Genomic DNA, 23,244 nt, shown 5'->3' with positions numbered 1-23,244 from the left:
GCCCGGAGGCAGTGGTGATCCACTCCCACCCTGACTGTCCCAGTGGGCCCCGCCTCACACACCTGATGGACTTCATCCACTCCTCCTTCTCCTCGGGGCTTGGGGCGGAGATCCGGTACACGACGTGGTTCCCCTCCACCACCCGGCCGTCGGCCTCCGTCTTGCAAGCTTTGATGACCTGTCCTTTGTGACTGGGGTTGCAGAGCTCAAAGCAGTTCTGGTGGAGAGAGAGGGCCTGTCACGGGGGCTGGGCAGGGCTCCACGGTGGGAGAGGAGCACGTGGGAGGAAACAACTTACTGGCTTCCGTGGGTCTTCCACCTCCCTGATGCTGAGGTTCTCCAGCGGGATGATGCCCCGGGGCTCCTTATCCTGTGGGAGATGGGGGTGAGCCAGCCTCACCAGGCCATTGGGTGGCTCCTGGGGCGTGGGGCGGGTGGGGACTCACCGTGGTGTACTCAAAGTAGTACAGGCAGTTGTCTGTCAGGATGAACCAGCGCCGCTTCCAAGTCTTCACGCGCCCTCCTAGAAGCAGAAGGGCCCTGTGAGGCACGGGCTCAGCAGCCAGAGCCCGAGGGCCTAGAGGGGAGGCCCAGGACCCCTCATATCCCTGCCCTTGCAGAAAGGCCACAGGAGCCAGGCTTGGGACTAGATTTCCTTCCTCTGGAAACTGTGCCATGTTTGACCCCAGTTAGCCCTGGGCGAGCTGTGTGGCCTGGCTGTCCAAGATGGCTGGGTGCACGGCCAGGGCCCACATGCATCCCCCACCCAGGTCCACACAGGGCGCTCTCTCCACAGCCACCCAGGATCACCCTAGATAAAACACCACTTTCAGATCTACTTTCTGGAAAAGTTAGTCGTAATGGATGGGCGTAATGTCCCCCATGAAATGACAACAGGATGGAGTCAGTGCCAGCTCACCCGGGTCTGTCCAGGCTTAATCATGTTACGTCAGGGTAGTTACGGCATTACTGGGACTTTGTGCAGCCCTGGGATCCATCAAAGTCAATTACCCTCGGCCCAGGGAGTTATTAGATTAAATTAATCTTTTAACAAGATCTGGAGTACACTTGTGCGCGCGCGCGCACACACACACACACACACACACACACACGGAGCACGCGCATGCACACCCACAAGGCTCTCCATACTTGCTCTACTATGAAAAGGAATTTTCACCCTGACATAGTTAGCAGTTAGTCAAAATGACTTCAACTGCCAGCTTTTGCTTCTGACAAGAAGTGTAAAAAAAAAAAAAAAGCAAAGAGGAAAAGCCACATATAGCAGCAAACTCAGGGATACCCAGGGGTTCTAGGAGAGCGGCAGACCCCCTGCCTCCCCACAGGGCTGATGTGGTGAAACTGTGGAGCTGGCTTCCTCTAAAACACACGCCAGTGAGCAGTGTGAATGGACTCTGGGGTGCAGCTTCCCAGAGTGCAGGACAGCACGGGGTGCTGGGGAGTACTCATCAGGCTGCTGGGGCACCCACCGATGGTGCCTGAGGCCAAGGCAGAAACTCCCCTGCTTCCTAAAGGGGCTTCAGTTCACAGACACCCAGGGTGAGGAAGTTGCACCCCTGCAAGGGGGCAGTGGGTGGGGACATCTAATCCTGCAGGCCGCCTCTCCCTGGCCACAAGCATCATATCCCACCCTGTTTCACTGATGACCTGAGAGCCTGTAAGGCCAGTTACCATTACAGCATAAATGAGGCAACCTAGCTGCGCCTCCCCTCCCCAGACAACCTGCCACACGGCTCCACCCTGGTCAGCATCCTATACCCATAAGCCCCTGGGCTCATGCCCTCTTACGAAGGACCTTTCTGGCCTGAAGAGCCATCCCTCCTCCCACCATCTCTCTTGACCCCTGGCCTGAACGCCTGCTCCCACGTCCCTATCCATAGCTTCCACACTGGTGCTGTCTGCTTCCCACACCCAGGGCCAGTCTCATCCAGCCCACCGGGGGGCGCCATCCACACAAGGGGCTGACATTCCACCATCCAGGGACCCAGAATAAACTTGGGGCGAAGTATCTTGCCTCAAAGCCCTCCAGTGACAGGGATTGGGAGAGAGGCACATACTACTCTCAGATCACAGGAGATCAACAGCAGCTTATCTTGGGCGCCTCTTCCAGCGCCAAGACTGTTACAGACAACTGACACTAAGTCCTCAGTCCTGACATCCCATCACCAGGGTGCCCTTCCATCTCCCTCACAGGCTCCCAGAGCAGACCCATCTATTGGAACCTGGTTCCCTATGCCAGCATGCCTGGGGCGCCAGCGGTTCCGCTGCACCCAACAGGAAGACACCAAAAACTCTCTCACTTCTTACCCTCCTCCTGGCCCCTACCTTACCGCCCCTTCCTAGCCACAGCTTCCCTCAGCACAGCCGCTCTGGCCTTCCATGGCTGACACTGAGTTGTGTGTGGTGTGCGCGTTTTACACATGTTCATATGAGGCACACGGCGGGATGCATTGGTATGTGCATGAGCGCTGAAGTCAACGTAGGGTCTTCCCCAGTCCTCCCTCTCTCATTCCTTGACACGGGGTCTCCCGCTGAACCCTGGGTCACCACACCAAACTCAGGTCCTCAGGCCCCGGCAATGAGCTCAGCGCTGAGTCCCTTGTGGCTCACTGTCTGGCACCTGATCATCTCCTAACGCGCCAGTCATGGTAGCCATCTGGCACCTCTGGGCTCTGCTCACCTCCAGGCCACCCATCAACATGGAATGCAGCTAGCCAAGAGGGATATTTGCCAGGAGGGCACCCTTCGTTCAGCGCCCAGCTCTTCCCACTGCTCTCTGGGTCAGGGTGGCATCAGAAGAACCTAATACCTGCTCTGTCCCCGGACTTGGGCAGCATGGGCGGCAGGCGCCCATGCGGAGCTGGGCCATCCAGGCCGTCTGCAGGGTGGGGACATCTTCCAGCTCAGGTCCCAGAGACGGGATGGGAGGCTCCGCTCACCCCACCCCATCATGACTCCGCGCGTGCACAGCCATGAGCAGGGCTCCTGGACAGGGAAGCACTGCTATCTACCTGCTCATGCACTGGGCTCTCACTGTGGTTACCAGACGTGTGTGTGGACACACGTGACTGCACTCTCAACAACAGGTATGGCCCATGCACACCCACACACATTCCCTCCATCACAGGTCAAGTCTGACCACATCCTATGCTTTTGGTGAATACCAGAAAACCCAGTGTTGAAAGTTTCTCAAAAGTACCACTGAGGTCTGTGTCACTGTAATGACTTTCCATGAGCAGCAAGTCCCCAGCGCCAACGTTCAATTACACCTGACCACGGGCTTGGAAACCCACACTCTGGATTCTACCCACCTTTCACATGCCCAGCCAGTGAGGTGCCGGTATCTTGGCCATACTTGCCCTGTGCTGGGAGGGTCCTCATGTGCCCTCTCAGTGCACAGCCTGACCTGTGGAACTGCCACTCTCTTGGCCCTATGACCAATATCACTTGTCTGAGGACAGTGCCAATCCCAGGCTCTTTCATGCACTGGGAGAGGCCTGTGGGTCCTGGGTGCTCCCTTGGGAGGTCAGCCTGCTGTGGTGTCTGCAGTGATGGCTTACAAGGCTGTGGCCTGAGACTCTGCTGCAACAGAGCAGGCAGAGTGGCTGCTGGAGTGAGGGAAACAGCAGACGCCAACACCCGCTTGCCCTGGTGGACCTTGGGTCCCCTGATCTGGCAACATCAGGTTCGGGTCAGGCCAGGCCACACGCTCAGCTCCCAGACCAGGTGACTGTGCGGCTCAGGTGCTCTGGCCTGCTTATCTGCCCAGCCAGAAATCAAGGGAGAAGACCCAAGCTGTGGCGTGCCCTTACTTCACTCACTTCTCTACCTTCAGGACTGGCCTCCGTATCACTAGTAGAAGCCACTCAGGCAGGCTGGCAGCACCACGGTCTCTTCTGCTGCCCCCAGGATGCTCTCCTCCGCCCACCTGCCCCGGTCCAGGGCCACAAGCACAATGTGGCCTGAAGGGACTTGTGTATAGCAAGGTCACTCAGGCATCCACGAGCTACATTTTTAGGTCAGGATCAAGAGCTCATCTCTCACATTTGTCATAACAGGAGAAAACTCAAGAGAGCCAAGAGGAAAGACTGGTAGGAAGCGCAGACCATCTGGGCACAGCCAACCCCACCAGCTCCAGCAGCTTGTAGCTTGTGCTGAGCACATCAGTGTGCCCATCCATCTCCCTCATGATGTCTCTAACATGCACACGTACATATATGCACACATACATATATACATCCACATATAACGTCTTTTTGTTTTTTGAGGTATGGTTTCACTCTAGCCCAGGCTGACCCGGAATTCACTATGGAGTCTCGGGGTGGCCTTGAACTCACAGCAATCCTCCTACCTCTGCCTCCTGAGTGCTGGGATTAAAGGTGTGCGCCACCATGCCCGGCCGTTTGATTTTTTTTTTTAAGGGATGTTCTCGCTCTAGCTTAGGCCGACCTAGAATTCACTATGTAGTCTCGTGTTGGCCTTGATCCACCTGCCTCTGCCTCCCGAGTAGGTTAGTATGGGGGATTGGTGGTCTACAGCTATTGGCTTCCTCATGCCGCGGGTCCCTATCAGTGGGTAGGCAAGCCTGCTCCCATATAACATCCCCACGGGCTCCTGGTCCCAACTGTTCTAGACCCCTTGTCCCTGTGGCGGGTGTCACACACACCACACTGCGCACCACGCTGACCCCAGTAAGTCCAAAGCCAAATGAATCGGATGAATGGCAGCCACAGACCGGAGCTTCACACAGACCAACGTGGGGGGAAGAGACTGAGGGGAATGAGCCACGGGGTACCTACCTCCTAACGCAGGACAAGCAGGGACAGCCCGTCACAGAACAGAAAGGTGGGAGCCACAGGCAGAAGGAAAACAACAAGAAGGCACATTTAAACCATTCGTCAAGGCCACAGCCACGCCAAACCACGAGAAAGCACACAGGTTCGGTGGAGGTAAAGGCACTTGCTTCTCATACAGAGAACTGCCCGGATCTATGTGGACGCTAGCTTGGTTTCTAGGACAAGGTGTGAAGTGGACGCTGTGAGCATGGCCAGCTCTGGAAGTCCACAAGACAGGGACGCAGCCACCAGTGGCGGGTACGTGACGCTGCCAAGAGTAGACTCTGGCTTGACTGCATTTTCTTTTTAGTCTTTCTGCCTTGCAGTCAGGGGCCTTGGCTATGAGGAACCGGGGAGCTGCTACAGTGGGCTGAGGGTACAAATGCAGATCCCAGCCTGCCAGGCTCACCCAGCTTCAGAAGCCAGCCTTCCCGGTCCGGGTTGAAGAAGGTGTGCGTCAGGTCATTTCCGTCATCTTCGGGGATCTTAAATGGCTCATTCTTGATACTTTCATACAAGTTCTGTAAGGGAGGAAGACACCAGCACGTTCTGAGACCCAGGTGGGGAAGCAACCGTCCTTGCTGTCCTGCCTGTGGGGAGTCAGTGTACAGCCCACAGCACAGGGGGGTGAAGTGGCTACTAGCAGTGAGACACGTTTAAGGCACGCAAACCTGCACCAGGATTCCGTGAGAAGATTAAGAGCAAGGACATGGGGCTCAGTGGGTAAAGCATGTGGTGCTCAGGCCTGGTGACCCCAGTTCGAATCCCCAGTGTGTGTGTAAAGAGTGTCTGTAATCTCAGTGAGCCTACAGAGAGAAGGGAGCTCACAGGCCAGATACGCTGCCGAAGGCAGACGCAGCAGGAGAGCTCTGCAGAAGCAAAGCTGGGCGAGGGTGGGCGCTCAGGGAAGGTTCTTCTCCGACCTCCACGTGCTCCAGCATTCAAACACACGCACGCAATTAAGAGATGGTAAAAAATAAACCAGCTAAGGCACGGCGAGTGAGGAGACACGGCGGAGAAGCGGGGTCCTGCGGCTCACCCTCAGCAGCTCCTCGGGGAGGTCCCCGCCCTCGTTGATGCCCCGGTTCATGGTGATGAAGCGCTCCGCCGTGGGCTTGTCGCGCACGTTGTGGTTGTGCAGGCTGGTGTTGAGCATGATGATCGCAAAGGACAGCACGTAGCAGGTGTCTGCAACACGCCAGGGACAGGAAGGTCTCAGCGGCCTGGCATTCCCATAGGCGGAGGGGGAGGGGGGCTTCAGGAAAGCCCCTGCAGGAACCTGAGTGCTGCTCGCCCACCTGCCTGAGAGGAGAGCTCCCCCCGCCCATGCATAAGCGGCGGCTCCCCGAGTGGCAGGGAGACGGAGAGCCCGGGGAAGGAAGGCCGTGGCCGAGCCGCAGAGGCACTGACCTGTGGACTGGAAGACGCCGGGATTGCACAGGCAGTAGCGGGACGCGAAGGCCTCCATCATGCGGTCAATCTTCTGCGCCTCTCCAGGAAGCCTAAAGCTCCACAGGAACTGCCTGCAGGGGGCGGGGAGGGGGGACCCTCACTGAGGGACAGGGACAGCGGCGGCCAGCCCAGCAAGCCCAGAGAAGACCGGGCTGCTGACTGCTCCTCCTGTGTGTGTCTCCAGTCAATGCTTATGTTTGAAAAAATATATTTATTTATTTGAGAGAGGCAAAGAGGCAGACACAGAGGGAGTGAATATGGGTGCACCATGGCCTCTTGGCACTGCAAACAAACTCCAGACACATGCGCCACTTTATGCATCTGGCTTTGTGTGGGTACTGGAGAATCAAACCCAGGCTGTCAGGCTTTGCAAGTGAGCACCTTTAACCACTGAACTGTATCTCCAGCCCTATGATTCTTTTTTTTTTTTTTAATGTTTTTAAATATTTTATTTATTTATTTGAGAGAGGGAGACAGAGAATAAGTGTACCAGGGCCTCTAGCCACTGCAAACTCCATACACATGTGCCACCATGTGTACCTGGCTTACGTGGGTTCTGGGGAATCGAACCTGGGTCCTTAGGCTTTGCAGGCAAACACCTTAACCACTAAGCCATCTCTCCAGCCCTGCAATTAATTCTTAAGCAAGGCCTTCTGCCTCTGCCTCAAGGGTCCAGGATCCCAGCACTTCTTGTCCCACCTCCATGTCACTGTCTCTTATGCTCACTGGTCCATCAGTACAGCCATAAGCCTGGCAGCCTAAATGGGGCCCCAATCTCTTTGCACCCCTCCTATTCACACCAGCATTCATTTCTGCTTCCTGACTGTGGATGTCATGTGACCCGCCTCCTCCCCACACCTGCCCCCCTGGCTTCCCCACTGTGGCAGGCTGGACCCTCAAGCGGTGGGCCAAAATGAACTCTGCTTCCTCTTGCGTCACTTCTCGTCAGGTATGATGTCACAACAACAGGGGCTGAGAATCACTCAGCATGAAGGGACAGCAAAGAAACAGAGCCTGTGGCCAGTTATCCATCCCCGTGACATGTCCTGACCTGTGCCTGGGCTTGTGTCGCACGGGAGAGGGGCCACGGGCCGAGGAGCCGGGACTGCACGGCCCTCAGGGCCACCGGGCGTGACTCCACAGCCACAGCTGCTCCGGCCTCCCCGTCTGACTGACCAGGGTGTGCGACCAACACTCACCTTAAGGCCTGGACAAGGTTGAGATCAGCAAACTCATGGAGTTCGACGAAGGCCTGAAGAACTTTGATGTTAAATTCATCCCTAGGAAAGAGCAGAAGTAAGCTGCCTGGCTCTCTGCACTCTGAGCACGCTATACCCACGACACTGGCCAACGCAGGCTTTGCAGCTGTGATTGAACATGACTGCAAGTCACCGCTTTCTTTTAAAAAACACTGTATTTATTTATTTGAGAAAGAGAGAGAGAGGATGAGCACACCAGGGCCTCTAATCACTGCAAATGAACTCCAGACATAGGCGTTACCTTGTGCATGGGGCTTTACATGGGTATTGGGGAAATCGAACCTGGGTCCTTTGGCTTTGCCAGCAAGTGCTTTGACTGCTAAGCCATCTCTCCAGCCCTACAAATTACTATTTTCTTCATTGTAAATTTGACTTCAGGATTTTTTTTTTTTAAAGGCAGTATCAGCCAGGTGTGTTGACACACACCTTTAATCCTACCACTCAGGAGGCAGAGGTGGGAGGATCGCTGTGGGCTCGAGGCCACCCTGAGACTACATAGTGAATTCCAGGTCAGCCTGGGCTAGAGTGAGACCCTACCTTAAAAAAAAAAAAAAAAAAAGAAGACGACGACAGTATCATCCTGCAGCCCAGGATGTCTGGACCTCCTAATCCTCCTGCCTTCACATCTTGGGAGTACCTGTGTGTGCCACCACACCTGGCGGTTTTCAGGTGTGACCCAAGGAGAATCAACAAGGTGTTAGGAGTGAGCTCCACAACGGTGTGAGTAGGGAAGGAGACCATCACAAACCTTAAACGCCAGCCCGCATGGACAACTCTAAACATTCATGTGCTAAGTTGTTTTTTGTTTGTTTGTTTGTTTCTTCGAGGTAGGGTCTCACAGTAGCCCAGGCTGACCTGGAATTCACTCTGTAGTCTCTCAGGGTGGCCTCAAACTCTCGGCGATCCTCCTACCTCTGCCTCCTGAATGCTGGGACTAAAGGCGTGTGCCACCATGCCCAGTTTGTATGCTAAGCTTTTTTTTTTTAATTTTTAAAAATTTTTATTAACATTTTCCATGATTATAAAATATATCCCATGGTAATTCCCTCCCCCCCCACATATGCTAAGTTTTAAAGGCTGCCCAGGGCTTGATGTGTATCCCACAACCTTAAAAAAAAAAAAAAAGTCACGTTTTGTCCAGCAGGGCCTGTTATGGTTCCCATCTCACTGAATGGAGGTGTTGACTATCAAAGAGGCAGTCACTGCTTAAGACCATAACCGTAAGGGTACAGTAGACTCAGAAAGGAAATTTTGGAGAAGAAAAGAATATCCTGTATCCCTTTGTGCAGGGGGCGGGGGCGGGCTGAGCATCTCGTCCTGCCACCCGGGGGACACGGAACGCACCGTGGAGCTCAGGCTGCCTGGAAGCTCTTGAGTATTCTCTCCGGCTCATGAATGCTAGGGTTAGACACAAACCACCACGCCTATCATATTAGCTTTTTAAAAATGAAATGTGGGGGCTGGAGAGATGGCTTAGTGGTTTGAAGGTGCTTGCCTACAAAGCCAAAGGACCAGGTTCCATTCCCTAGTATCCAAGTAAGCCAGATGCACAAGGTGACACATGTGTCTGGAGTTCATTTACAGTGGTTGGAGACCCAGGTATGCCAATTCTCTCTCTGTGTCAAGTAAATAATAAAATGTTTTTTAAAAAATAAACTGTAAAGCCAGGCATGGTGGCACACACCTTTAATCCCAGCACTCAGGAGGCAGATGTAGGAGGATTGCCGTGTGTTCAAGGCCACCCCTGAGACTATGTAGTGAATTCCAAGTCAGCCTGGACCAGAGTGAGACCCTACCTCGTAAAAACCACAAAAAAAAGTAAAAAAAAAAAAGGAGAACACAGATAAACATTTATTAAACAGTAACAGAAAGAAAACAATGCCGACGTTCACTCACAGGTGTTCCCACCAGCCTGGTCACAGGGGCGGAGGACAGCCCTGGTGGCACTGCACGGGCTCACTGGCCCACCAGACGTGGGCTGCACCAGGGAGGCCAGGTTTTGGAACTCATGCTGGCCAGCCCTGGGTCAGATGCCTACACCTCACAGGACGTACCAGGGACTCCGCCTCCTCGGGGAGCAAACAAGAGCCAGCCTGGAAAGCAGTGCTGACCGCCCTGGTGAGCTCACCACCACACCAACAGCACAGTCCGCACTAACGACAGCCCTGAACGGGCTACACGCCTGGCCGCCAACCGATGTGAAAGCTGTCTGTCGCAGGACACTTCCCCCGCTGGAGGGTCAAGGCAGGAGGAGGGTGCAGACACTGCTCTGCAAAGCCCACGATGTGCTCCTCTCTCTCTCTCTCTCTGTCCCTCTCCCTCCATCCTCCCCTTGGGGATGTGTGATGGGAGGCGTGGTATTGCTATCTCCAGGGCCCCTGAGGGATGGACCGTGGCTGTTGCTGAGCCTGTGTCCCCACAAGGGGGCACGGTGGGACCCTCCTAGAAGGCACTGGCCTGGGACAACTGCAGGGAAGACTGGAGTTCCGGGACACTGTCCAACACCCCACCTGTCTGCTGACCCACTAAGCTGGCAGAGCACCATGGCGTCGGGCACACGGGACGGGCACGTGTGATGGGTACAGTGCACGCACACATGCTCCTCTGTTGCTCAGTGGGGATCGAGTGGCAACGGCAGCCAGCTTAGGGCCACAACAGAGGCAGGCCTGTGGTGGAGCATGAACTGGTGCCACCATGCCATGCCCCAGCTGCTCTGGTCCTAGAACATGCAGTTTTTGTACCAAGAAGCCATGTGGAATCTGGCCATGCACTTCTGCTGCATCAGTTTATCTGAGTGTTGGTAGTCTTGTTCTTTATTCAACTCCCCCCCCCCGTGTGTGTGTGTGTGTGTGTGTGTGTGTGTGTGTGTGACAGAGAGAGGTAGATGCTGTACCTGGCATGCCAGCAGTGTGCTGAAGTCTTGTTTTTTACCTTTTTGAAGTAGGGTCTTGCTCCAGTCTAGGCTGACCTAGAATTTACTCATGTAGTCTCAAAGCTGGCCTTGAGCTCACAGCCATCCCCCTACCTCTGCCTCCCCAGTGCTGGAATTTACGCCTGGCTGGAGTTTTGTTTCTATAGTCATAAGAGACATTTAAAGTTAAAGTTTCCTTTTTTTAGATTATAAAGATTTATTTTGAGAGACAAGGGAAAGAAGTGAAGCAGAAAAGCGGCTGAGCTGAAGGCTCTGTCCCCCAAGTGGGAGAATCTGAAGTTTCTTTTTCTTTAAAAAATAAAAATAAGTATTTTTATTTATTTGCCAGCAGGGAGAAAATATGGACACATCAGGGCTTCTTGCCAAAAATGAACTACAGACACATTGCTATTTTGTGTATCTGGCATTACGTGGGTGCTGGGGGATCAAACCTGGGCTGGGAGGCTTTGCAAGCAGTGCCATTGACCACTGAGCCACCTCCCAGCTTTCTTGACTGGGCTTTCTCTGATTTTGGTATTAGATAGTGCTGAACTGGACAGTTACACCTTAGGTCAAGTATTTTAATAGAAAGCTAGCAATAGAAGCATCCTACTGGGCAAGGCTGACAGAGCGCGCTCCCTCGGGCCCTTGCGACGCCCACGTCCGTACCTTTGGCCCGTGCTCCCCTCGTCTTCCTGCCTGGCCTCTGCGGAGCAGTGGCCGACCCTTCACTGAAGAGGTCAGGAAAGTACGCCCGACCTGCTGCTGTCCCTCTCCTCACGGCTCAGCGGATGGGGAGAGCCACCAGGAAGTCTGCAGTATTTCTGGGCCAACCTGCAGAAGGCTCCTGCGCTTTTGCAGGCCGTTGGAAGGAGGCAGTGGCATTGGTCACTCTACTTGGTTCCCTGAAGGAAGGGTTCCATGAGGACACAGACCCTACCTGGCCCCAGTTTACCTAGTTTTTCTTTTGCTGCTTGTGGCTTTTGATGTCTTATCTAAAATAAACTCCATAGTCAGAGTTTCTGGAGCTTCTTCCTGTCCTCTTTCATGTATCTAATAGTTTTGACTTCCTGCATATTTAGCAAGTCTTTCAACCACTTGAACCTTTGTGCATGGTGAGGCCATACTCCGGTGCCTTAATAGCCTATCTTCCAACAACCGAAGGGGAATGACCTCACAGGGCTCCCATAGTACTGGGGACAGCACCTATATCCCTGTCCCTACAGCCTGTACACACTCAATTCCAACACACAGTGGCCCAATTTGGGCTACCCATGCTCCCCGGCTTACCTCTCACCCAGGTAGTCCCCGATGACGGTCTTATTCAAGCCCTCTCCTTTGTACAGGAACTGGGCAACGTCTTCTGGGGAGCTTTGCAGCAGGTCATTCTCTATCAGGAACTGGATCCCCTAAGGATCAGAGGACAGAAAGTGATGGGCAACACAGCCTCTCACGCTATTGTCAAAGGCAGAAGCATGCTTTGTATGATAATCTGGCTGGTTCTGACACAGTAAACAATGTTTACCAGAAGCCGGGCGTGGTGGCGCACGCCTTTAATCCCAGCACTCGGGAGGCAGAGGCAGGTGGATCGCGGTGAGTTTGAGGCCACCCTGAGACGACACAGTGAATTCCAGGTCAGCCTGGGCTAGAGTGAGACCCTACCTCAAAAAAACAACAACAAAAAAAGTTTACCAGAGGCCCTCAGTGTCACATGGTCTGACTTTCAAAATAGCACATTGTTTCATCCATCTGACACAAGCACTTATATTCCCCCTGGCAACATAGCAGGTGAAAGGTGAATAGACGGATGAATGAACAGCTGTTGTAAGTGCTTGTCACAGAATTTTAAAGAACAAGCTTAATGATGTCTCAAGTGTGGGAAAGTGATTTCTTTCCAGTCTGGGAAGACCTTCCGATCGGTCGGTGGGTCGGTCGGTAGGTATAGAGATAAAGACAGGTAGATGGAGGCTGGCTGGGCAACCCAACCTCCTATTCCCCGACATCCTGCTCTAGTGTAACTGCTTTCCCCGTCTCTCCCGGGTCAAGACGACCTTGTGACAGTGAGCTGGCCAAGCGGACCTCAGTGGAAGACTACGGGGAACAGATTTGCTACTCCCCCTCTTTCTTCGTACTTTACACCAGATGTGAGACCAGAGCCACACTCATCCCTCACGGGAGGGAGAGACTGAGATGAGCACCTGGCTCCCGCCACTCTGGAGCCACCTGTGGCTACAGGAGCTGCGTTAGACTGGAACTCTTCATAAACCTCCACTGGGTAGGGTTTTTTTTTTTGGGGGGGGGCAGATTCTGTTACCTGAGACACACTACCACTGAGCTTACAGCAGCCAAGCCTTGGGCCCACTGTAAGCACCTGCAGAGCACAAGTGACAGTGTTAGTTACGAGTGAGAGGCATTCTGGGTCAGAATCAGATGCAAGGACTTGTGGGAACCCTATGGCAAACCGTCACCTGACGAGGCCTCAGAGTCGGTGCCTGGTGCTGAGGCTGGGGAAATTCTGCAATCTGCACACTTAGAGAAGCTTTTCCTATTCCAATTCCTAGGCCCAAGCCTGCCTTGTCTTCCTCATACACCCACAGTCCATCTGGAGACAGTTTTCTTTTTAAATACACGAAGGTCCAAAGCAGCCTTATTTAGAATTTCCAGAAACTTCAGAGAGCAACAGACAACCAATTAGAGAAAAAAGACAAAAGCACTCTGGCAGATAGACGAACGTGTGCAACAAGGCAGAAGGAGCCACAAGAGAAGGTCTCAGGTGTGACACAGCGATGGACACAAGACAGTGACTGCTAGCGCCACTTACAGAAAGTTTAAAAAAGCTGACCTAGCCGGGCGTGGTGGCGCACGCCTTTAATCCCACACTCAGGAGGCAGAGGTGGGAGGATCACTTTGAGTTCGAGGCCACCCTGAGACTGCATAGTGAATTCCAGGTCAGCCTGGGCTAGAGAGAGACCTTACCTTGAGAAAACAAACAAAACAAATAAAGCTAACCTAATTTATGCTCAGAGTGCTGGTCACCTTGGAGAACGGGCTGTAGAGGTAGGTGGTGGCACCACACACGTGCCCACCAATGTTTAGCAAGTATATTTTACTCTGGGCTGTGGTGATATTTCTTAATTTGTCAACATTGTTCAAGCCCTACATTTAAAATTTGTGGATTATGCAGTATGTCACTCAAGTTTGACAGTCTTAAGTTAATTCCAGTGTATTTTATTTGGGATGGAAGGGGGTATGTCCATCTGGTGCCACCTGGAACACAAAATATGCACAAACTAACGGGGCAATTCCAATCTTAGGAACATGCCTGTCCTAGTCTGGGTTCCTGAAAACAAAGCCCGGGATAGGAGTGACGGCACCACCGTCCTGCACTGGCCTTATGAGACTTGCTCATGACCCATCTCGGTGAGAACGGCGAGAACCGAGAAGGAAGGTGGAACCGGAGCCCTTAGACGCAGATGGGCAGAGTGGGCAGAAGAGGAAGCAGAAGTTAGGAAGAAGTTCATAGTCTCATCTAAGAACCACAGCAAAGGGGTCAAAGCTCTTCAGCTGCAGACCCTCCACTGGATTGCTAAGACTCAAAGACTGACAGTAAGTATACAAGGCAAATGTTGCTGCTCTAACAACTTCCAGGAGCAAGGTGTGTGGGGGGGTATGAAAGGACCTGATATCCTGCAACAGAGATCTGCATTAGCACAGGCCGTGGTGAGGCTGGCTCCAGGCCTGGTCCCTGATGTGCTTGTTTAAGTGCAGCCACATCCCTCCACTAAAGGCTGGGCAGTTGCCCTGGGCAGATAGCTCAGTCCCCGCACCTTCGGAGGGCCAGCAGCTGTAAGGGGCTAGCATCTTGGCCCCGCCGGCCCCCGCAGCAATCCTGCGACGTCTGTGATCACAACACTCGATGCGGAACTTGAAGAAGCCCAGGTCTCTGCCAATGTCAGGTGAAGACCCGAGGTGAGGGGCACACCCTGATTATGGGTGACACCACCTCACGGGCTGGGGGTCCCAGACTCAACAAGGCAGGCTGACGAGAGCCAAGCGCCAGCACCCACTGCTCCTGCCTCCTGAATGCCCGCGCACGTGACCATCAATCACCTCACACACCTGCTGCCAAAAGGGGCTTCTCACACTGAGCCAACATAAAGCCACCTTCTCGGGGCTGGAGGGATGGTTTAGCAGTTAAGGCGCATGCCTGCCAAGCCGAAGGACCCAGCCTTGAGTCCCCCAGGACCCACGTAAGCCACATGTACAAGAGGGTGCATGCATCTGGAGTTCATTTGCAGTGGCTAGAGGGCCTGACACACCATTCTCTCAAAAAAAAAATTAAAAAAACACCTTATTGGGCTGGAGAGATGGCTTAGTGGTTAAGCACTCGCCTATGAAGCCTATGGACCCCAGTTCAAGGCTCGGTTCCCCAGGTCCCACGTTAGCCAGATGCACAAGGGGGCGCACGCGTCTGGAGTTCGTTTGCAGTGGCTGGAAGCCCTGGCGCTCCCATTCTCTCTCTCTCCCTCTATCTGTCTTTCTCTCTGTGTCTGTTGCTCTCAAATAAATAAATAAAAAATATTTAAAAACAAGACAAAAAAAAAAAAAAAAACACCTTATCTTCCTCCCTGTCTTTCTCTCCCTCCATTCAAGTGTTTTTCTATTTGTTTGTTTTTCGAGGTAGGGTCTCACTCTAGCCCAGGCTGACCTGGAATTCACCTTGTAGTCTCAGAGTGGCCTCGAACTTACGGCGATCCTCCTACCTCTGCCTCCTGAGTGCTGGGATTAAAGGTGTGCACCACCACACCCAGCACAAGTGTTTTTGATAATGCTTTTTGGAGAAAAGCACTAACTACTTGAGAGTGCTGCAAAATCACCAGGATGTAAGAAAACAAAATGAGTCAGGAAAAGGTAATTCCTGGCTTATTATGGGTTACAAAAGGGAAGCAGAGAATACTGCCAACAAGGCAAGACTTAGAAGCTCTGGTCATGGGAAACAGGGTGCCACTGGGTGAGTTCAGGCCACTGACCTTCTGATGGCTAATCTTTTAAAAATATATTTTTTTAATTTATAAGAGAGATAGAGACAGAGGGGGAGAGGGAGAGAATGGGTATGCCAGGGCCTCAGCCACTGTAAACAAACTCCAGATGCATGCGTCACCTTGTGTATCTGGCTTACATGGGTACAGGGGAATCGAACCTGGGTCCTTAGGCTTCACAGGCAAGTGTCTTGACTGCTAAGCTAAGCCATCTCTCCAGCCTAATGGCTAATCTTGACTGTCAAGGTAATTAGATTGACAGACACCTAGGAAATTAGTCAAGCACACCTCTGGGTGTCTGTGCGGGAGCTTCTGAGTAGGATTAGGTTCGGTCATGTATCTCAGGTCTTAGTTTCCTCTCGTGTTGTGGGACTTGGGTGGGTACTTACCTCTGTAGTTAAATCGCTGGTAGCCCCGGGTGCTGTCTGCTTCTGATTGTCAACTCCAGCCTTGGCACAGAAGCATGGGGCAGGGCCTACGCACATGGCTGACCTTCAAGCTCCTCATCTCCTACTTACCAGCCACCCAGTGCTGTCCTCTTGCATCCCTGTCCAGGGGGCCACCACCAATGCTTGGTGAGCAGTCTGTATGTCCCCATTATTGCCCCACTCCCTGTCCCTGGAGCTTACTGACCCCTGAGGCGGCTCTTATTCTCATTGCAGTCCTTTCTTGTAATTTATTATTTTTTTAATTTTTAAATTTTAATTTATTTGAGAGCAACAGAGAGAGAGAATGGACATGCCAGGGCTTCCAGCCATTGTAAATGAACTCCAAATACATGTGCCACCTTGTGCATCTGGCTAATGTGGGTCCTGGGGAAATCGAGCCTCGAACTGGAGTCCTCAGGCTTCACAGGAAGTGCTTAACCACTAAGCCATCTCTCCAGCCCCTTATTATTTGAGTGAGAGGGAGAAAGAGAAAATGGGCATGCTAGGGCCTCCAGCCACTGCAAACGAACTCCAAATGCATGTGCCCCCATGTGCATCTGGCTTATGTGGGTCTTGGGGAATTGAACCAGGGTCCTTAGGCTTCACAGGCAAACACCTTAACTGCTAAGCCATTTCCCCAGCCCCTGCAGTCCTTTCTCGAGTGTGAACTGGACATCAGTCTTTCCTCAGTTGACTCAATTCCCCTTCTTGCTGCAATTCTTTAGTTCCAGGCCTCGGAATGAACCTGCTTTGCTCTAGATTTATGCTTTTATTTTTAAGGCATTTCTAGGACACTGGGGAAAAAGGGAAAGGCAGGAAAGTGTTTTCAGCTTCCCTGATCTAATCCAATCTTTCCTGTTATTTATTTATAAAACTAAGTGATACTCTATTGCACCCAAACCAACAGCCTGGTTTAAAGTGTCACCACTCAGACTTACATACCCTCTGAGCCTGAGTTTTCTTACTCTGATAGTTTCCTCACGTTTCACAATGCTGCATGCCTTAGCAGGGCATGGCAACTTAACACAATTCTGAACTACCTCTGAAGCAATGAGAGACTATCCGGGGTGTCACCCTCAAGCCCACGATGTGACAGTGTGCACAAGTGAGTCACTGGGCGAGGCCCCAGGTCTGAGGAGAAGTGTGCCGTCATGAGAAGAGAAGGCCTGGGTCAGCTCACTCCCACCCCAGCTACGGGAAGCTGCCGTTCGGACGCTGTCCGCAGCTGGGAGGCAAAGCGACCTCTCACCAGATCCCAACCTTGCTGGCACCCCAGTCTCGGACTCTCGGCCTCTAAAACTAAGAGACATAAATAAATGCTTCTCTCTAGTCCCTAGTTCTTTGCCATAGCAGCCCAACATAACTAAGACAAGTGCCATAACCAAGTCTGCAAGACCAGATGATTCTGTTAATGTTTTCCCAGCAAAAGACTCCGTCCAGGCTGAAGGTGCCTTCTTTCATTGAGCAACATAGTTACGAATAAATAGTTGAGTAGATCCAGCAATTAGTATTTTTAAAGCTTTTAGGTACAAAGTGACTCAAAAGGAAGTCTACTGAGTAACAGACCACAGCTTGACTAACCCTGACTTCCGTGAACATGGCAAGCAGATGCCACAGGGCTGACTAGAGAGTCTCAGCTCAGAGCTCCGTACAAACCAGTCTCAGGGGCTGTCACGGGATCACACCCAGACTCAGAGCCCCACTGCAAAGAAGGCCTTTGGGTGCAAGAGCTGGGCCACCTGGATGCTTGTCTCATCCTGTTCTTTCATGAAAGGCCCTTGTTTGACAAAATGGGTGACTCTATCCTTTTTTGTTTTGTTGGTGGTACTTAGAACTGAACCAATCTATATCCTCACATAATAGGTAAATGCTCTACTACTGAGCCATATCCTTTTTTTTTTTTTTTTTTGAGGTAGGGTGTCACTTTAGCCCAGGCGGACCTGGAATTCAGTGTGTAGCCTCAGTCTGGCCTCGGACTCATGGCGGTCCTCCTACCTCTGCCTCCCAAGTGCTGGGACTAAAGGTGTAATCCGTTAAGAAAGTGGTATGATCACGTCTGTCCAAAGAGCGGCAGCAGCTGCTGACATCAACTCATTGCTTGTATGCTGAAAACTGTAACTAGTCTCTCACCTTTTTGGGGTCCATGTTGAACTTCTTTCTTCCCATGGCTATTTGTTTGTTCCTCTGAGTAGTTTTGCTATTAGCAGGAGTGAAATTGTTTGAAGCATCGTTAGTGGGGCATTCAGAGTGTAGCATCTCCCAAACCACCCCCCAGGGAAAGTCAAGGCATAGGGGCTCACAGGGGTCCACCCTCAGTGGGCGAAGCAGCTGTGGGGCTCTTTCACACAGAAGAGGACTTGAGGCATATTTCTGCAGAAAGGCTAATGATAAACTTTTTTTGTTTTTTTTTTCCCCCTTGCTCTAGCCCAGGGTGACCTGGAATTTACTATGTAGTCTCAGGGTGGCCTGGAACTCAGTATCTTCCTACCTCTACCTCCCCAGTGGGAAAAAAAAAAAACAACCCTGATTTCATAATACAGAAAGGCTCTCTTTGAGTAGTTAATGCTGAGTTTCTGTGTTTACTCCCAAGTCCACAAGGGTAGATGAGGACTTGGAGAAAGTGAGCGACTGGAGGTAACCTCCAGAGAGGGAAGGAGCAGGTTGCAGGGAGACAGAGTGCACACCTCCAAAGGCCCCTGCTTCCCAGCCCAGTGTCTCACCCTGCCACAGCCTCCAGTTGGTGGGCTCAGCTACAGGGAGGAGGTGGGAACAAAGGGGGTGACCTGAAAATATAGCCACAAACTGTACCTCTCCTCCGCAGAAGTCAGGTTGTCGATCTCCGTCATTACTTCTGCGATTTCATATTTCAGCCTCTGGCAAAAAAAAAAAAAAAAAAGAAAGAAAGAAAGAAAGAAAAGAAAAAAAAAGGAATTTGAGTCATAGAATGTTAACTTTTCTCTCCCGGTCTCAGCCTTTGGGCCTTCCGGGAACAAGCTTCCTCAGGGGCCAGAAGCGTAGCCCTCTGTCAGCACAGTCAGAGCCGGTAACACGAGCAAAAAACAATCTGTCTGCCTCTCACCAGACACCGTGTTGCAGGGGTCCACTAGGCAGACTCCGAAGTACTTGTATGAGAAAAAAATCAAAAAGGCACAAGAGAACATCAAAGGAACAAAAATGTAAAATCAGGGCTGCAGAGAAGGCTTAGCAATTAAGGCGCTTGTCTGCAAGGCCAAAGGACCCAGGTTCAATTCCCCAGGACCCACGTAAACCAGATGCACAGGCTGTGCATGTGCCCGGAGTTCGTTTGTAGCGGCTTGGAGGCCCTGGCGCGCCCATTCTCTCTATCTGCCTCTTTCTCTCTCCCTCTCCCTCAAATAAATAAAACTTTAAAAAAATGTTAAAGAAAAGCAGTGAGTCCTTAGTCCACTTAACTGCAGCCGTTTCACTACAGGTACTGGGGGACTGCCATCACGTTCAGTGTTCTTTTTTTTTTTTATTTTATTTTTTGGTACTTTTATTTATTTGACAGCGATAGAGCGAGAAAGAGGCAGATAGAAAGAGAGAATGGGCGCGCCAGGGCCTCCTGCCACTGCAAACGGAACTCCAGATGCATGTGCCCCCTTGTGCATCTGCTTACCGTGGGTCCTGGAGAATCGAGCCTCGAACCGGGGTCCTTAGGCTTCACAGGCAAGCAATTAACCGCTAAGCCATCTCTCCAGCCTGAGTGTTCTTGGGGGACCAAGAGAAGCTGAGGCTCAGATATATAATATCTAGGTTTGCTAATCAGCAGTCCCATGATTCCTGCCACTCCATGAGGGAGATAGCTGTGGTGGTTTGACTCAGGTGCCCTCCATAAACTTACGTGTCCCTTTGGGAACTGGAGCCTCCTGGAGGCAGTGGGGGCGAGCTTATGGGTGTTGTAGCTTGCTTCCCCTGCCAGCAGCTGGTACACTCTCCTGCTGCTGTGATCTACCGGGTGTTAGGAGGTGATGTCCACCCTCTGCTCGTGCCATCCTTTTCCCCCATCATCATGGAGTTTCCCCTTGAGTCTGTAAGCCAAAATAAAGTCTTTCCTCCCACAAGCTGCTCTTCGACGAGTGTGTTCTGCCAACATGTACCTGACCGCAACATGGCCCAACTCAGAGACACCAGAAACAGGGAACAGAAAGGATGTGGCATCCTCCTCTCCTCAGCCTCCCCAGGCTTTCAGAACTCTCTGAGAGAGAATGAAATAGTCAGAGTTCACTTAAGAGTCCGTATTAATTAGTAGTATAATTACTAGTGTCCAAACACTACCCTTTCTTACTCTTCAGCCAATTCACCCTGAGTTAACGGAAGTTTTCCAAGCATGAAGGATAACCTCAGAATAAAATGTCCATGAACTACCTCTTAAACACAAGGGAATTTTTATTCAGAACCTATTATTTGTGTGCCAAGAAAGTCAGACTTAAAAAGCAAGTTCCTAGAAAGGAGCTATTGTCTGGGACAAGGTCTGGCCCTGCTGTGGCGGCCTGTGAGGCCACATTTACTTTGGCAATGACAGTGACTAGGAAGCATCTCAACAAAGAGCCACATGATGGCCTTTCCCAAGAAAGCTCCACACGGAAGGACCCAGCAGGCTTGCCAGGCCACTTTTGTAGCATCGCAGATGCCCTGGCTCTGAGACTGTGGCTTAATTCATTTGCCTCGCCCATGGGACACCCCTCCACCCGGTCCTCTGAGTAAAGTGCACAAATGTGGAAAGGACAATGTCCATCCACCTGTGTTGACCGTGTCTTTCTGCTCCTACCACTTAGGAGGCGCTTAACATACAGCCAGAATCCCTCATATGCGTGGCTGTTCATTCCTGGGGTAGGGAAATGGTCAAGGATGTAGCAAGCAGCATTCGAAGTGCTCAGGGCGGTGTGTCAGAGGGGGTGTGTTTCAGGATACGGCTGCTGTGTGCAACTGACAACAGTGAGTCTGGGGCTGAAAATTGGTGGCTGCAGGTTCCAGTTCCAGTTCCGCCACCTTGATTTCTATTCCAGTCTTCGTATCTGGTATGGGCAGCCCGCTTCACCAGTCTGGATGGCTCTTGTCTCTGGGACACTGAGCATCCGTTTTTACATTTTCCTGAAGCTATACTACTCGCTTTTCACCCATAAGTAAAAAAGAAAAAATTTACCTCAATGTCATCAATAAGTTCCTTTTTTCTTCGACGGATGTCCAGAAGTTCTTCTCTCTCTTCTAATGAGAGGTCTTCAGGCACTGAAAGAAAGAAAAATCAACTACAAGTTGTTAAGACTGAAAACGAGATGTCTGGCTGCAAGGCTGCTTGAAGCTACTGATTGTTCCTTTTCTTTTCTGCCCATGCCACAAAAGGACATCCGTTTATCTCCAGAGGAAAACAGAAGTCAGAAAGAAGAAGCCAGCTGGTGGCGTGGCACACGCCTTTAATCCCAGCACTCGGGAGGCAGAGGTAGGAGGATTGCCATGAGTTCAGGGCCACCCTGAGACTACATAGTGAATTCCAGGTCAGCCCAGGCTAGAGTGAGACCCTACCTCGAAAAACCAAAAAAAGGAGAGAGAGAGAGAGAGAGAAAGAAAAAGAGAAGTTAGGGGATACCAATCTTATCTGTGGGAACTGCACCTCACCAAAACCAAGGAGGGGAACAAATGCTGACACCTCTCCCAAGTCTACCCACAGGCTTCCGTCCACCCTGCGTGGAGCTGTTGCTGTGAGGGAAGGAGGCCGCACATCTACAGGCAGTGGGCGACACGGAGGCCAACCAGCACACTGACAGCCCCCGGCAGAGAACCAGTGAGCGCACGCCTTTAATCCCGGCCCCTCACTGTCAAAAGTGCTAAGCCTCTATCACGGAATGATGCTGAACTCTCTAAGAACGGTTCTACGAATGGTCTGAGCCGTCGAACCCTATGGACTCAGAAATGTGGTGGGAAGGGAAGGCAAGGCAGGGCCGCGCTGGTCTCCCACCCAAACCCGGTACAACCTCACAGCACAGGGAGCACAGAGCGCATCTCGCTGAGAAAATGTAAGTGCATGTCTGAGCCTGGGGAAGGGTGCTGCAGTGGACTGAACAGTCCGTGAAGATAAAAAGTCCTGCTCAGCATGGAGGCTCGCTGCCACCCCAGCTCTCAAGAGAAAGATGCAGGAAGATTTCCATGAACTTCAAGCTCACTGGGGCTGCGTAGTGAGCTCCGGGCTGGGTTGGGCTTAAAAGTGAGACCCTGTTTCACCATGCACGGAGTCCTAATCCTTGGGACCTGTGAACAACACTTTAGATAGCAAAGGTTTTGCAGATACCTGGTTAAATCAATGCTCTTGAGTGGAGGAGGCTGTCCTGGAATACCTAAGTGGACTTAGTACAATCACGAATATGATAAGCAGGCTGAGGGAGACTTGACCACAAACAGAAGAGAAGGCGGCAACCTGGCCACCCAGCCATGCGAGGCCCGTAACAAGGAGTGCAAGCTCTGCCCTGGAGCCGCAGGAGGGAGCAGGGCCCTTCGGGGACACCTTCGTTTCAACCCAGTTATGTTGGACTTGTGGCCTCCAGAACTTTCAGAGAATAAATGAGTGTGATTATAAGTCCTCAAGTGGAAACTTGTTACAGCAGTCAAAAGAAACTAACAGGGTGTTGGAGGGATGGCTTAGTGGTTAAGACATTTGCCTGCAAAGCCAAAGGACCCAGGTTCAATTCCCCAGGACCCACGTTAGCCAGATGCACAAGGTGGCAAATGTGTCTGGAGTTTGTCAGCAGTGGCTGGAAGCCCTAGTGTGCCCATATTCATTCTCATTCTCTCTCTCTCTCTCTCTCTCTCTCTCTCCCCCCCCTTTCTCTCTGTCAAATAAATGAAAAACAACTTAATTTAAAAGGTGTATGTATAAATATGTATGTATGTATGTATGTATGTATGTATGTACTTGGTTTTTCGAGGTAGGGTCTCACTCTGGTCCAGGCTGACCTGGAATTAACTCTGTCACCTCAGGATGGCCTTGAACTCATGGCAATCCTCCTACCTCTGCCTCCCAAGTGTTGGGATTAAAGGCGTGTGCCGCCATGCCCGGCTTAAAAAGGTATTTTTTTAAAAAAGAAACTAATAGGTCTGAGGAGATGGCTTAGCAATTACAACACATTCCTGCGAAGCCCAAGGACCCATGTTCGACTCTCTAGGTCCCACATATGCCAGACACACAAAGGTGAGGCAAGTGCAAGGGTGCAGATGCACACAAGGTGGCACACATGTCTGGAGTTATATTGCAGTGGCTGGAGGCCCTGGCACACCAATTCACACACATAC

The 23,244-nt window shown here is 51.8% G+C and overlaps 1 protein-coding gene across 1 annotated transcript in view; it reads right to left on the bottom strand.

Moving 5' to 3' along the window:
* The window catches only part of Cyth3 (cytohesin 3), a 107,627-nt gene that overhangs the window by 2,918 nt on the left and 81,465 nt on the right, over positions 1-23,244 (bottom strand). Inside the window, exons 2-12 of the mRNA XM_045143415.1 lie at positions 21,107-21,189; positions 18,751-18,815; positions 18,073-18,139; positions 11,766-11,884; positions 7,505-7,585; positions 6,264-6,376; positions 5,893-6,041; positions 5,263-5,374; positions 447-523; positions 299-370; positions 63-217 (exon numbers count right to left, since the gene is read on the bottom strand). Coding sequence (XP_044999350.1) covers positions 63-217; positions 299-370; positions 447-523; positions 5,263-5,374; positions 5,893-6,041; positions 6,264-6,376; positions 7,505-7,585; positions 11,766-11,884; positions 18,073-18,139; positions 18,751-18,815; positions 21,107-21,189 — 1,093 coding nt within the window. The remainder of the gene's footprint in view (positions 1-62; positions 218-298; positions 371-446; positions 524-5,262; positions 5,375-5,892; positions 6,042-6,263; positions 6,377-7,504; positions 7,586-11,765; positions 11,885-18,072; positions 18,140-18,750; positions 18,816-21,106; positions 21,190-23,244) is intronic.

This window comes from Jaculus jaculus, chromosome 2, assembly GCF_020740685.1.
Source record: "Jaculus jaculus isolate mJacJac1 chromosome 2, mJacJac1.mat.Y.cur, whole genome shotgun sequence".
NCBI classification, from domain to species: domain Eukaryota; kingdom Metazoa; phylum Chordata; class Mammalia; order Rodentia; family Dipodidae; genus Jaculus; species Jaculus jaculus.
The sequence above is the reverse complement of the archived record's forward strand: the minus strand, read 5'-3'. Positions and strand labels throughout refer to the sequence as shown.